General features: G+C 47.5%; 1 protein-coding gene across 1 annotated transcript in view; it reads right to left on the bottom strand.

Moving 5' to 3' along the window:
- Window positions 1-15,850, bottom strand: part of LOC144124610 (cytochrome P450 4V2-like) — a 67,010-nt gene that overhangs the window by 33,675 nt on the left and 17,485 nt on the right. Inside the window, exons 4-5 of the mRNA XM_077657401.1 lie at window positions 2,969-3,168; window positions 843-912 (exon numbers count right to left, since the gene is read on the bottom strand). Coding sequence (XP_077513527.1) covers window positions 843-912; window positions 2,969-3,168 — 270 coding nt within the window. The remainder of the gene's footprint in view (window positions 1-842; window positions 913-2,968; window positions 3,169-15,850) is intronic.

The raw sequence follows: 15,850 nt of genomic DNA, 5'->3' as shown, positions 1-15,850 counted from the left end.
TGAAAGTGCACTCAGCTACCGGAGCCGCGAGGAGCCAGGTAAGAGGTAAGAGAGAGAAATAGGGGCGCAGAGGTGGGTTGAAGCTAAGTATATTTCTGGCATAGTGCGGCCCCAGCTGCCGGAAAACAGGAGTGATTAGAATCCATTTGAAAAGACCTTTTGCTTACACTTCACCTAACCTGACTGCAGGCGTCGTAAAATTAAAACCTTGTTTGCAGTGCATTTAAACCTCCCGTATAATATTACCACGATCCAATTGAACTAGAAAAAAATATTCAAGTTTATAACCGAGAACTGAACACCCCGAGAATGTACAGCTTCCTATCTTGTTTCGTATCTCGTGACATCGTCGTCCTTCAAAAAAAAAAAACATACTTATTGTCTTGCGAGGCGAGCATAGCAAAATGCTTATAATTAATAGAAAAGAAACGGCAGTAATCTTTCTTTTTCTTTCTTCTTTGTTTTGCGTGTGGTTTTGGTCGCCACGCTCAAGTTTCTTGGTAATTTATAAACAAGCTCGATAAAATTCACAATACCAAGACTAAAGCCTTTAAAATATTAGCCATCTTTATCGCTAATTTGTTCGGCCGCCAAGCAACAGCACTGTGCTGTAAGGCCTGTGAACTGAAAGTTATTAGCGCAACATTTATTTCTGGAAATTCGCAAATGGTGCAAAGAGAACTTCTTTCCTTCCTGGCTGCCCACAACAATTTCCTCTAAACAAAAGAGCACTTTTAAAGCACAGCGCCAGATGTGTCACAGTACCGTGTAAGTTGCACCTTTCGGTTTCCATTAAAGAACGCACCAGCAACGGGAGGGTGCAGCCACTGCTTTTGACTCACAAGTGAAAGTAAGTGCCGTAGTTTCCGTGCGTCTCTCTCTGGACACCGAGCTCCGCTCCGAGGGCAAAACCTGCGAAGAAGCGAATGACGAAACGCGTTCAGTGCACCTTGAAAGGTCGCAACGTTTTTCGCGTGCAGGCTGGTTCGCTTAAGACGATTAGCAATAAAAAAAAAAGGCTTTTTGAGTTATAAGAACGCCCTTTTCGACATTTCGTTCTCAGCGGGGGTAAGCATCAGAATACCGCTCAGATGTGTTAACTAGCAGGCCGGTTAACTAATATTTTATTATAAACTTTTTATTTATTACAGTTATGTTCCACATTTATTGAGAGGTTTGTAGCCTACAGTAATTGACATCCCTTTCAGTTTCAGCATTTTTGATAATGCCATCCTCGTCGCCGCAGCAGCGCAAGAAATTTCAGGGCCGCACACGGGCGAAAATGCGCGGCCGTAGACATCGCTAGCCACGCCTAGAAGCGCGATCGCCATACACCGGCGCGCCTGTCAAGTGCTCTCTGCGCGCTCATTCAAGCGTAGCAAAAAGAGCTCGTGACATCCACACCGCTGTGTGACGCGCACTCGTAGGCGTGCCTAGCGACGTCTATGGCCGCGCACTTTCGCTTTCGCCCGTGTGCGGGCTCGAAATCCCTTGTGCTGCAGCGGCGACGAGGATGGCATTTTCGAACACCAGGAAACACATGAATGCTACTTACGCGCCATGTTTGTCTTCTCCTCTTTCTGGTCCTGTTGTCTAGAACGGTTTGAATTTTCTTGCTACTTACGGTGGGCTACAAATCTCTGAGTAAATCTGGAGCGTAATGGTAATAAATATAAAAGTTAACTAATTTACATAAGTTAAAGTAACTGTGAAATTATTTCCGTGGTCATTTTCTAGTAAGACTGCTCTGTAAAGGTGGTCTTTGTGAGTAATCCAGTAAAATCTAAAAGCTCTGCGTGGACCCTGTCGTATACAAATAATATATTTTTTAAATCGCTCCCAAACAATTAGAGTGACAACGCACCGTGCATTCTTAGCCACCCCTACTCTGATGACGTGAGTGGGCAGTCTAGGCGAGCATTCTCATTGGTCATGGAAGGTATGGGGCTAGATGAGACGCGGAGGGATACAGTCCAAACGAGATTTCTTTATTTCTTTCACTGGTGCGTCAGCGCGCATTTGTTGAGGGGGTGAGGAGAAGCATAATTCTTTATCTCGGATATCTTCCATGCCAGTGAAGCTAGCCTAAATGCTTTTGCGGTGTGGTCGCGAGTGATGAAATGCCGGTTGCTCGTGCGCTTTTCCTAACCTCAGTATAAACCATTTCATGGTCTCTTTAACTATCCGGCAGGTAATGCTTCTTAGCTGCATTATGAAGCATACCAACTCTGGTAATGATATGCCGACGAGAACACTCATATAATTATAAACGATATTTTTTTTAATTCCTGTCAGTCTTAGGGGCAACATTTTGTATATTAGGTCGTTTTAGAACGGTCTTTTTCCATGAGAATCAGTTCGTAGCTGCGCCCGCAATTTTTCGGGGCCGTGATGGCCCAGTCTGCTTTGCTATTCCTACATCCATCCTTGCACACCACCAAAGAAGGTAGCAAATGGCGGTCATGAGCAAGCTGTGAAGACTAAAGAAAGTAAAAACTGTTCATAAAAACATTAGGAAATTGATAGGTCACAGGCCATTGATGAAAGGCAGAATTAAGAGTAGCGCTTCATGGTAACACAGGGCTGAAGATAGACAGTGACGAGTCTGTAAGCTTTCTTAGTAAAATGAATATAAAACCAAGTAATACGAAGTAGAAAAGATAAGAAGTGTAGATATCGCTGTTCCCGAAAAGTACGCATGATTTGAGCTGTTGTGCACAGTCGCACCTGCCTCTGTAAGAACCTCTCCGCAGCAGCGGCGCCTAGAACTAATGCTTTGTAAACTGCTGTTGTCTAGGGACTTCTCCTGTTCTACAGAAGCGGGAACGGTGTGGAATGATCGTCGCCGTGTTGCTTATTCAATACTGCATGCTGCATCGCTTTTCTTTCTATTGCAAGCAAGATATTTAAGCAGTGAAGTGCTTAAACGCTCCTCCTATAGAGGTTACTGCGTACACTGAGTACTTACGTCCGATGATGTCTAGGGCGCACTTCTGGACGTTGTTGAGGCAGACTACAGGTTCACCGGGCGAATGCTTGAGCAGCTCCTCGATCCGTGCAACCAGACAGTCGGCGTTCTCGCGCATGAAGTCCAGGTATCCGTCCATGGCATTTGTGTGGAAAGCTTGCGAAAAGACACGTCGCTTGGTTTTCCAGGCATCGCCGCCGCTGGACCACAAGAGAAGTTGCGATCAAGCAGATGAGAAACTGAGTTCAACAACTCATGAGTATGAATTACGACCAGGACTTAGCTGGCTAGCAGGTATAACCTTTCCTCCGTGCTTTCAGCTCCTTTTTTTTGTTGGACAATTAATGATTAAAAAGGTATGTCCTGGTAGGGGTGAACTTCGTCAATGCACGAAGATGATAAAAGGGCTAGGTTTCGCATTGATAAGGAAAACGCTACAGAAGGGTGATGAATGTTGTCAAAGATGACGGATATGAGACCACACTGAAGCGCATTGAAGCATGGAAAACGGAATTGAGTATCTACTGTGCACAATCGACTAAGGGCCACGCTGGTGTATGGGCCGCTTCCCCAACTTAGCAGCGAACAGTTTGGAATAAAAAATCACGAAGAGCAACTTTGTTTTCCTTGTGTATAAATTTCTTTGCGCGGCATGATCTCTGGGGAAGCGCCACAAGACGACTGCTGCCGACGGCTCTCATTGTCATCTTATGACATGTGCTGCTACGCGGCGGTGTGCCATTTAAAGAATTCAGACACCTGCATTCAGACACCGATCCGTGACGCCGACTGAACGGCCAAGAAAATCATCACTGGAGCTCGACCGCTCGTGAATTTTGAATGCGTGGCGTACAATGTCCTCGGACATTGTGGAAAGTTTTAAAGCTACAGGAATTTTCGAATGAAATGGATAGAATCGAAGATAACTTTATTGATGAATGCGGCGAGGAGACGGGTCCGAGCAGCGCCGACCGCGACATCGAAACAGATACATCTATCAGCAACTAGGCACCAGATTTGGCGGTAGAGTCTATGGTACAATGAAGTACTTTCGCGGGAATATATTGTAAATAGTACTTAATATGCAATTTTCCTGTAAGGGCTGTACCTCATCAAAAGTCGCGAAAAAAAAGCGGCCCTTAACTGAGTTCACCTACAGGGTATTTTCACTGCCGTTGGCAGCAAATTCGCTCACAAATACCTCTGTGCATAATGTGATAACAAAGGATGCAGCAAATATGCTATCACCGAGGAGCCACTTATGTTCGAGCCCGACGCATTAGAGTGGAATGTGAGCAAGGCGGCGTGACGCCAGCAGTATGAAACCACTGGTAGACTTTATAGCTTCATCTAGCCTATGCCTGCTACAATCTGACATGGAAGGGTCCTTCGTAGTGCTTTCTGAACCAACGTACGCAGAAAAGGCTCGTGTAGCGTTCAAGAAAAACTTTAATCCGGTTACGGTGAAGAGCAATGATAGTTAAAAAACGTGCTTTGGCATTAATCAAGGACATCAACCTTAGCCGCCTGGGAAAGGGATGTCAAGGGTGCGAAGGAGACAAGTGTGCACTTTTCCTGTTCAAGAAAACCCATAAACCGGATATTCCGTATATTGCCTGAAAGAAGAACGTGGCAGCGTGTTGTTGCGGTGTACCTTCACGAGCACCTGAGGAGTTTGGTGGTGGGTTACCCGTTTCTTCTGCCTGATTTTGCTGCCCTTGTTCAGTTTTCCCAGAACAAAAATCCGGGTGGCTGCTCAGCGTTTAGCGTCGACGTAGAAGAGATCTACTATGCTCCTCTTCAACCTCAGCCTATGATAGCCTTTAAAGAATGCATCACAGAATTAAATAATGAACACAAATTTGCAACACAATGTGGTGTTAATGTGGGGAAATTTTTTTGACACTATATCGACGTACCTCTCGTCTACGCATGTGTCGTCGTGCGGTGAAACTTTCATTTAAAAATTACGACTGAGCATAGGTTCTAAGGTGGCGCCAGTGCTTAGTAACGTTCTTCTTTCGGAAGTAGATAGGGTCATTAAAAGCAAACTTCCTGGCCTTGTTGCTAGCGTTTTCCGATATCTCAATGTATACTCGGTATTTGTGGGAGCGGCCCGCCGTGTTAACTTTGCCAGTGAGGCTCTCAGTGTTTTTAAGGAATGTGGTTTTGGTCTAAACTTCGCGTGTGAGCTGCCTACAAATAATGCACTGCCGTTTTTGGATATAAGTTTCTCCTTAAAAGTTCCCATACTTGCTGGCACTTCCAGCCTAGCTCACAAAATGCTCCGTTGTTGTTGTTTTCTTCGGGCCACTCTGAAATAGTAAAAAAATGGTATAGTAATGTAGCGCCTTCATGCGGCCTAACTGAAGTCATGCTTACACTCAGTTGAACTTAGTGCCTTGCAAATGGTGAACAAATTGATTCAGGCTGGGTATCCTTTTTCGGCAGTTGTTGCAGTTAATCAGAAATCAATAAAAAAAATGTGGCACCTAACTTAAAGTTGTTCAACGTGACTGTCCGTGTGATGGCAAGAAGGTTCTCGTCATTCCATATTAGCGCCACCTGCTTCATGACCTCAAGAACATGGCAATTCGTCATGGGATTTTTTTTTAAGAGCGTTAGCTCTTATTCATCACGTTTCTCGATTTCTTGGGGTCTGCTACTACCTTCCTTCGGCGTGAAATTTTCTAAGTCCGAGGAACTCAATATGGTGGCCCCCCATCAAAAATCAATATAGCAACCGAACAGGTGACTGATTGATGACGTTGTTAGTATATCAAATTGGTGATTGTTTGGTGAAGCCAGTAATATTGTGACTCGCAATTAACTAGTCACGTGACTGTTCAATCTGTTATAGCTCAGTAATTAAAAGGGCCATCATAAAACGAATTTGATATTTTTAATCTTCTAGATGAGTAGAATACGTTAGACACCAATATTAACTAATGAAGCTAATATTTATTTATAGTTGGGCTTAAATTTAATTATTATAATAAATTAACCGATGATGTCCTGTTCTAACTAATGGCTTATTCGTAACGAGCTCGATGAGTAGAACATGTTATACATCAATATCACCTAATTAGGTTAATGATTAGTTATGGTTAGGCTACACATGGCGGCCGTGACATCAGCACTCGGCGGCTCAGAAGGCGGTAGGTGCCGTTAGGTATGCAAAAGTAGCCTAGTCACGTGGTAATACATCGCATGGACGATAGTTTGCGCTACCAAACACTAACGCTCTTTACTTCAACGTCTTCCAGGCGGTGGCGGCATAATTTTTTATTCCCTTCGAGATTGCCCACACTGTGTCCGCGTGTCTAGCGAAGAACTGATTTGTCACCAATAATAGCCCTTTCATATGTAATATTAATCACAAATTACGGTGTGTACCCTGCACGTGTGCGGTGGTATGCGAGTTCTCTTTGTTGTGTGGGAAAGTTTATGTTGCCCAGACGGACTGGTATATCAATGTCCGTGTAAAAGAACATTTGGGAACCTTATCATCCGACCCGCATTCGCGCGTGGCGGTGCACTGAGGGAAGTACGAAGAAGAAAAAAAGAAAGCTAAAAACAAGTGTGCCAGCCGCTGTTTTCACATACTAACGTACTATTCTGCCATCAAGCTCGTATAACACGAGAAATAAAGGAGGTTTGTTTTACTAAAAGAAAAGGTGATAATTGCATCAGCCAGCCTTCTCCTTCGCTTGAAGAACGTGAATTTTCATATCTGGACAACACGTGAAATTTAATGTCAGTGTCATTGATGTGCTTGCAGTTCGCGGAGGTACTTTTGTTTGTGTAGTTTGTTGCCTTTTTTTCTGTGTATTTTTTCTGTTTGTCTCAATGAAGTTAGTTGCGAGTCTGCGCATGTTCTTTGTTCTTTACGTGCTTAGTACTTGTCTCTGTTGTAGCGCAGTAACGTTCTTTCAGTCATGAGCTCGTACCAACTCGCCCAACTTGCTGCTTTACTTTGTACTAACCGCTAGGGAAGTCCGGCTGCTGACAGTCCCCAGTTTCGATTACGCTGGTTACATGTATCCTCTGACGTTCTCGCCCAAACTCTTATGATTTTTAGTCATGGCCTTTTTGTTGGTGACTTATTCCCGCTATCGAAAATCTGCTTGAGCCATGACTTTCGGTTTCATTCACTACTGTTTGTGTCGAAGGGAAGCGCTTGTCCTGTGCCACGGGCAGGCGGCACAAGACCCCCCCCCCCCCCCCCCCCTCTATATCTTTTGGAAGAAAGATTTTTGTTTGGATCCTCAGTTCCTTGCAAAACACAAAAATTTAGCGAGGAAAACGGCAGTATAACAGTTAAATTTTCACAGCTCTTCAACAATGGGATGAAAGGAAATTTAGGCTTCTGTGAAGTCTGCGTCTTCGGGGAGATTAAAAGAAACAAACATGTGACAAGGTTTTAACACTGTCAAACCCAGTAGACGTGCGAAAACATGTGTTTAGCCTGTCTGGCTCTTGGTTTTTACTTTGCTCGGTCGACACGTCTGACGACGATATTAGTTCATAAGCATTACTAGTTGATGAAGACGACCATGTTCAATGCACAGCGCTAGTGTGTGTTTATTAGTCCGATAGTCATAAGTTGAAGAAGACGACGATGTGCAATTCAAAGCGTGAGAGTTGCAGTTTAACCCGAGACGAGATCGGCTGCGGCGATAGCACAGTGCTCTCGGGCAGTGGCCAGCGAAGCTGACCTGTTCGCATCGCTGCAGATCCGAGCCCGAGTTTGCGGAAATATTTATTTTATTTATTTTTTTATGGTTTGGTCAAAGTCACCATCAAGATGAAGCTTCACACAAACTCAGTGAGCCAGTTAGACCTCTTGAAGTAGTCCTTTCGAACTGAAAATTTAATACCTACTCGCTACCGATGAGCTTTAATGCGCCAGTCAGGGCACTTGCGACTGCATTTTAATTGCTCACACATGCTCTTTGGCATACATTGAGTTAAATAATTAATTTTATATTGCCACAGTCCCATTCAATCTAGTGGCCACTGGGGGAAGCCCGGCCACATCCTCCGGCACTGCCTCTACCGCAGAATGGGCTTAAGGGGGTTTCCACCTGACGCACCTCGACCACGCTACGGAGAACGGCCGCGAGACATCGAGCAGTATCTGTCCGATAACGCGCAGCCAACGACCTCGCGGCGACGCCAGTCCCGGTCGCCATCCCCAAGACGGTTTTCGTCGCCAAGCCGCCCGTCTTTTTCTAGCCAGTTCAGAGGCGCGTCCCCACATAGGGAAAACTGAAGACGGCGTCCCCCGGGGGTAGGGCCGCCGCTGTTGGATCAAGTCAAGAGCCTCCAGCCTACGATTCGCGACTACGATCCGACCGACGACGATCTCAGCCGACGACTTCAACTACAACGACGGGCTGTGACCGACTGGTGTCTGCCGAAATCCCAGAAATCGCTAATAAACGCGATGTGACCGCACTTGTGGATACCGGCGCTAACTTTTCTGTAATGAGCAGTCGGCTAGCTACGGCCCTCAGAAAAGTTCTGACCCTTTGGTCTGGACCCCAGATCCGCACCGTCGGCGGCCATGTGGTTACGTCAATTGGCGCCTGCACGTCACGAATCCAGATCCGCGGTGCTACTTTCCCTGGTTGTTTTGCTGTGCTGCTCGAGTGCTCCAAAGACCTGATACTTGGTTTGTATTTCCTTCGGGAGTACGGTGCTGTCATCTACCTTCAGGAGCTGGTCGTGTCATTTTCCACTCAACCCCCAGTTGACGGCGATCCCGAGCCACGCGGGACAAAGTTACGCGTTTTTGACGACCACGTATTTATCCCATCAAGAGCTAGCATGTTTGTTACCGTAGACTGCGACATCACTAGTACTCGTGGCATCGCTGAAACCAACATGTCGCTGCTCCTTGGTCGGCAAGTCTGTGTTGCTCGCCGAATTGTCGAGGTGAACAATGGCCGAACCGAGCTCTTGGTATCCAATTTTGGCTGTGAACCTCAGTTTTTGCCTGGCAGAACAGTTATTGCATATTTCGAAGAACTCGGCGAATTCGCGGGACATCATGCTTTGTCCGAAGCCTCGGCATCAGTGGAAGCACCGATCACTTCCATAAAAACTGACGTGAACCCGAACCTCCCGTCTATTCAGAAACGCGGCCTCGAAAGCGTTATCCAGTCTTTCTGTGACTGCTTCGCCTCGACCTCTAAGGTTAGGCAGACGCCGCTCACAAAGCACCGAATTATAGTCGACGCCAACCAGCGGCCGTTATGTCAGCCGCCTTACCGGATCTCTTCAAAGGAGCGTGATGTCATTCGCCGCCAAGTTCAAGAAATGCTCCAGGACGACGTGATACAGCCGTCGACGAGCCCGTGGGCGTCGCCTGTTGTTCTAGTAGCAAAGAAAGATGGAACCCTACGGTTCTGCGTTGATTACTGACGTTTAAACAAAGTAACAAAAAAGATGTTTATCCTCTGCCGCGCATCGATGACTCCCTAGATCGGCTGCACCACGCCAAGTGCATCTCATCGTTAGATTTACGCAGCGGCTATGGGCAAATCGATGTGGACGAACGCGACCGGGAAAAGAACGCCTTTATTACACCCGACGGTCTGTACGAATTCCGGGTGCTCCCTTTCGGCCTGTGCTCAGCTCCTGAAACCTTCCAGCGGATAATGGATACCGTTTTTGCCGATCTGAAATGGCAGTCCTGTCTCGTGTACTTGGATGACGTTGTCATCTTCTCTTATGCGTTCGAAGAGCACCTGAGACGCCTGCGCGCTGTGTTCGAAGCAATTCGGTCGGCCGGTCTTTCCCTGAAGCCCGAAAAGTGTCACTTCGCTTTCGAAGAGTTGAAGTTTTTGGGCAACATCGTGAGTGCTAAAGGGGTTAGCCCCGACCCCGATAAGACGTCCGCCGTGGCTGCTTTTCCTGTGCACACCGATAAGCCAAACCTGCGCCGCTTTCTGGGTCTCTGCGCCTACTATCGGCGTTTTGTGCAGAACTTCTCCCAGATCGCTGAGCCCCTGACCCGCCTCACGAAAGATTCCGAACCGTTCTTCTGCGGCCTGGAGCAACAGAAGGCCTTTGAAGACCTCCGAACTCGTCTCCAAAGTACGCCTGTACTTGGACACTTCGACGAGTCGGCTGCCACTGAACTGCACACAGACGCCAGCAACATCGGCCTCGGTGCGGTCCTTGTGCAGTGGCATGATGGTCTCGAACGCGTTTATCGCATACGCAAGCCGCACCTTGTCACGCTCGGAGGCGAACTATTCCAGTACTGAAGAAGAATGCGTGGCAATTCTGTGGGCAGTGGCCAAATTTCTGCCATATTTATACGGACGCCCTTTTAGAGTCGTCAGTGATCACTGTTCGCTTTAATGGCTGGCGAACCTCAAAAACCCCTCGGGGCGGCTTGCACGCTGGAGCCTTCGCCTTCAAGAGTTCGATGTCACCATCGTTTATGAGTCCGGTAGGAAGCACAGTGATGCCGACTGTCTGTCTCGTGCTCCTATCGAGGACAACCGAGCTGATCCCGGCGACGATTCTGTTTTTCTCGTCGGCATCTCCACGTCCGTCCTCACTCAACACCAAAGGGACAACAGTGAACTACGGCCTCTCATTGAGTATCTTGAAGGAAGCGCTGCGTCGCCCCCCCCCCCCCCCCCCCGAATCCTCTCTCGTGGATTGTCGTCATTCTGTAAGCGCGATGGCGTTCTGTATAAGAAAAACTACAACCCGACGGAAGCTGCCTATCTGCTTGTCGTACCTGTGGCCTTGCGCGAAGAAGTCCTGCAAGCGTGCCATGATGACCCATCTTTCGGTCACCTGGGTTTTTCCCGCACTTTGGTGAGGATACGCCAAAAGTACTACTGGCCCAGGGTTGCTGCAATTGTCCAGCATTACGTCAGAACTTGCCGCGAGTGCCAACGTCGCAAAACGCCGCCAACTAAGCTAGCAGTACTACTGCAGCCTATTGATCCACCACAAGTCCCCTTCCACCAAGTCGGCATGGACTTACTCGGCCCATTTCCGGAGTCCCCGCTGGGTAACCGCTACATTGTCGTCGCCACCGACTACCTCAGCCGGTACTGTGAACCTAAATCTCTCCCTCGTGGTACCGCTGACGAAATTGCGAACTTTTTCGTTCAAAATATTGTGCTTCGTCACGGTGCACCCACCATCGTTTTAACTGATAGGGGAACGGCGTTCACCTCGGCCCTTACGCAGGAGGTTATGCGCCTGAGCGGCACCAGTCACCGCAGTACAACCGCTTACCACCCTCAAACGAACGGCCTCACCGAACGGCTCAACAAGACGGTCGCCGACATGGTTTCCATGTATGTGGACGCAGACCACCGCAACTGGGACGCCATACTCCCTTACGTCACATTTGCCTATAACACTGCTCTACAAGAAACGACACGCTTCACTCCATTTCGTTTAGTGCATGATCGCGAAGCCACAACCATGCTGGACGCCATGTTGCTCCCGACTAGTAGTACCTAATCTGTTATCATCATCATCATCATCATCATCATTATCAGCCTTACTACACCCACTGCAGGGCAAAGGCCTCTCCCATGTCTCTCCAATTAACCCTATCCTTTGCCAGCTGCATCCACCCTTTGCCTGCAAACTTCTTAATCTCATCCGCCCATCTAACCTTCTGCCGCCCCCTGCTACGCTTACTTTCTCTTGGAACCCACTCCGTTACCCTTAAAGACCAGCGGTTATCTTGCCTTCGCATTACATGCCCTGCCCAAGCCCATTTCTTTCTCTTGATTTCGACTAGGATGTCATTAACCCGTGTTTGTTCCCTCACCCACTCTGCCCGCTTCCGATCCGAACGTTACACCTATCATTTTTCTTTTCATGGCTCGCTGCGTTGTCCTTAACTTAAGCTGAACTCTTTTCGTTAGCCTCCACGTTTCTGCCCCGTAGGTGAGTACCGGTAAGATTATGCTGTAGTACACTTTCTTCTTGAGGGAAATTGGTAAACTGCCACTCATGATCTGCGAGAATTTGCCATATGCGCTCCACTCCATTCTTATCCTTCTAGTTATCTCCCTCTCATGATCCGGATCAGCTGTCACTACCTGCCCTAAGTAGACGTATTCCGGCACAATTTCTAGGCTCTCGCTGCCAATTGTGAACTGTTGTTCCCTTGCTAGGCTGTTGAACATTACCTTGGTTTTCTGCATGTTAATTTTTAGACCCATCGACCTGCTCTGCCTGTCTAACTCGTTGATCATGATTTGCAGTTCACCTCCTGAGTGACTCAGCAAGGCAATGTCATCAGGAAATCTCAGATTATTTAGGTATTCTCCATTTATTCTTATTCCCAACTGTTCCCAATTCAGGCCTCGAAATACCTCCTGCAAACATGCGGTGAACAGCATTGGCGAGATCGTGTCTCCTTGCCTGACGCCCTTCCTTATTTGAATTTTATTGCTGACTTTATGGAGGACTATAGTAGCTGTGCAGTTGCTATATGTATCTTCCAGTATTTTGACATAAGGCTCTTCTACCCCCTGATTACGCAATGCCTGTATGACTGCTGAGGTTTCCACTGAGTCGAATGCTTTCTCGTAATCAATGAAAGCTATATATAGAGGTTGGTTATATTCTGCGCATTTCTCTATCACCTGATTGATAGTGTGAATATGATCTATTGTGGAATATCCTTTACGAAAGCCTGCCTGATCATTTGGTTGATTAAAGTCTAACGTTGCCCTGACTCTATTAGCGATTACCTTAGTAAACACTTTGTAGGCAACGGATAGTAAGCTGATCGGCCTGTAATTTTTCAAGTCCTTGGCGTCTCCCTTCTTATGAATTAAGATAATGTTTGCATTCTTCCAAGCTTCTGGTACAGTCGAGGTCATAAGGCATTGCGTATACAGGTTGGCTAGTTTTTCAAGCACGATGTCCCATCCGTCCTTCAACAGATCTGCTGTTACCTGATCCTCCCCGGCTGCTTTTCCCCTTTTCATTGCTTCTAAGGCTTTCTTTACTTCATCTTTCGTTACTGGCGGGATGACGCATTGCTGTGCACTGCTGTCTTTCTCATTCGCGCTCTGATTACATTGGCTACTGTACAGGTCAGTGTAGAACTCTTCAGCTACGTTAACTATCTTATCCATATTGCTAATGACATTGCCCTGCTTGTCTCTTAATGCATACATCTGGTTTTTACCTATGCCTAGTTTCCTCTTCACTGTTTTTAGGCTACCTCCATTCTTTATAGCATGCTCGATTCTTTCCATATTAAACTTCCTTACGTCGGCTACCTTGCGCTTATTTATTAACTTTGATAGCTCCGTTAGTTCTATTCTATCGGTAGTGTTAGATGCCGTCATGTTTTGGCGCTTCTTAATCAGATCTTTCGTCACCTGAGATAGCTTCCCGCTATCTTTTCGAGCTGTCCTACCGCCTACTTCTACTGCGCACTCCGTAATTATTGATGTCAGGTTATCGTGCATTGAATGAACATCAAGATCATCTTCCTCAGTTAAAGCCGAGTATCTGTTTTGCAGCGCTATCCTAAACTCCTGTGCTTTCCCTCTTACGGCTAACTCGTTAATAGTCTTCTTCTTCGCTAGCTTCTTCCGTTCCCTCTTCAAGTCTAAGCTAATTCTAGACCTTACCATTCTATGGTCGCTGCAACGCACCCTTCCGAGGACGGCCACATCCTGAATGATGCCAGGTTTAGCGCATAGTATGAAGTCGATTTCATTTTTAATCTGACCATTGGGGCTCTTCCAGGTCCACTTCCTGTTTTCTCGTTTGCGGAAGAAGGTATTGATGATCCGTAAATTATTTCTATTCGCGAATTCGACTAATAACTCTCCCCTGCTATTTCTAGAGCCTATCCCATAGTCACCTACCGCGTGGTCGTCAGCCTGCTTCTTGCCCACCTTCGCATTGAAGTCGCCCATCAGTACAGTGTACTGCAATTTTACTCTATTCATTGCTGATTCTACGTCCTCATAGAAGCTTTCAACGGTCTGGTCATCATGGCTGGATGTGGGTGCGTAGGCCTGCACCACTTTCAGCTTGTACCTCATATTCAGCCTAATTACTATAGCTGCTACCCTCTCGTTAATACTGTAGAACTCCTCTACGTTGCCAGCTATATCCTTATTAATGAGGAAACCCACACCTAGTTCTCGTCTATCCTCTAACCCGCGATAGCACAGTATGTGTCCGTCCTTTAGTACTGTATACGCCTCACCTGTCCTCCTAACTTCGCTAAGCCCTATCACATGCCATTTAATTCCCGCTAGTTCCTCGAACAGTACTGCTAGGCTAGCCTCACTAGCTAAAGTTCTAGCGTTAAACGTTGCCAGGTTCAGATTCCAATGGCGGCCTGTCCGGAGCCAGAGATTCTTAGCACCCTCCGCTGCGTCACAGGTCTGACCGCCGCCGTGGTCAGTTGCTCTGCAGCCGCTGGGGACTGAGGGCCGAGGGTTAATTGGTTTGATCATAGAAGGTTGTGGCCAAGTACTACACCAGGGTGGCCAAATCCTGCTCTGGTGAGAGAGTGCGTTGTCGGTTCTGGTCACCGAGATAAGGCCGCACTCCAGGCCTGGTTATGCAATTCCATCGACACGCCGATTTTTTTTTTAAACCCGGTGGAGAATTGCGCGGCACCAGGATTTGAACCCCGGTCCTCTTGCACGCGAGGCGGATGTTCTACCTCTACGCCATCGCTGCATCTGTTATGGGTGCTGCCCAATTCGTTCGTCACGCCGAGGCCACTCGCCAACTCGCCCGATAGCGCATCCAGCACCAGCAAGCCCTCGACGCTCGCCGCTATAACCTCCGCCACCGAGCTGTTAGTTACCAGCCCGGCGATTAAGTCTGGGTTTGGAGCCCAATACGCATGCGTGGACGTTCCGAAAAGCTTCGGCGCCGATATTTTGGCCCCTACGAGGTACTCCGCCAAGTCAGTGAGGTAAACTATGAAGTTCTACCGCAGGGTGCAGTTCGCTCCTCTAGACGGCCGACCCCCGAAGTCGTCCATGTCGCACGGATGAAGCCGTACCACGCCCGCTAGCGCTTCAGGCCTGTCCACACCATCCGACGGACACATGCGTCGTCCCTTGTCTTCATGCTTCTCATTGTTGCGACACCGAGTCGTTGGCCTTCAGAGAAGGGGAGTAATGCCACAGTCCCAATCAATCCGGTGGTGCCATACCGCGGCCAAACTGTTTTAGATGGGACTTGCCGTGCCTTGCGCACTCGCGGGGCTAGAGGTTTTCGTCTTCATCCTGGCACGAGCTCCCTGCTGTGTTGCACGCCTAGCACGTCTTATTAAAACATGGTTTTGAGTGCTTCGACCGTTTATCGGTGACAATATCAACTTGGGATTACGCCAGACTGCCCTCAATAGGCCGAAATATCAGGCTTGCTTCGACCCAGTGCCTCTGCAGCCCTAACGCGGCTGTATTAAATATATTATTTAGAGTCCTATCAATGACCACCAGTTAAAACAAAGCAGCTTGAACTCCTTCGGAATGCGTAGACTCCTGATAATTTGGCTGCGGAAGCTATTCAGTTGACAGCTCGTAATGTTATCCACCAGCCGTTCTTTAGCATGCACTGACATCGGACAGCTCACGGGAATTTTCACCCGTTGCCTTCATCGAAATGCAGCCGCCGCAGTCGAGGTTCTTTTCCGCGCACTTGAGCTCACCACCCGAACGCCAGAGTATCTGAGGCTCGGCGGCGGGTCTAAGTAACAAAGCACAATCAAAAAATAATATCAAGGCCATTTTTTTTATTCGTGCTGACTTTTTAGTTCAGCACGTTTTAGCGCAAAGAGGCGTAGACCGAGGAAGAAGGACGACAAATGCGCTACTACTGACAACTGAAATCTTTATT

Source organism: Amblyomma americanum, chromosome 3, assembly GCF_052857255.1.
Source record: "Amblyomma americanum isolate KBUSLIRL-KWMA chromosome 3, ASM5285725v1, whole genome shotgun sequence".
Classification (NCBI taxonomy): domain Eukaryota; kingdom Metazoa; phylum Arthropoda; class Arachnida; order Ixodida; family Ixodidae; genus Amblyomma; species Amblyomma americanum.
This window is presented reverse-complemented; position numbering and strand designations above follow the sequence as displayed.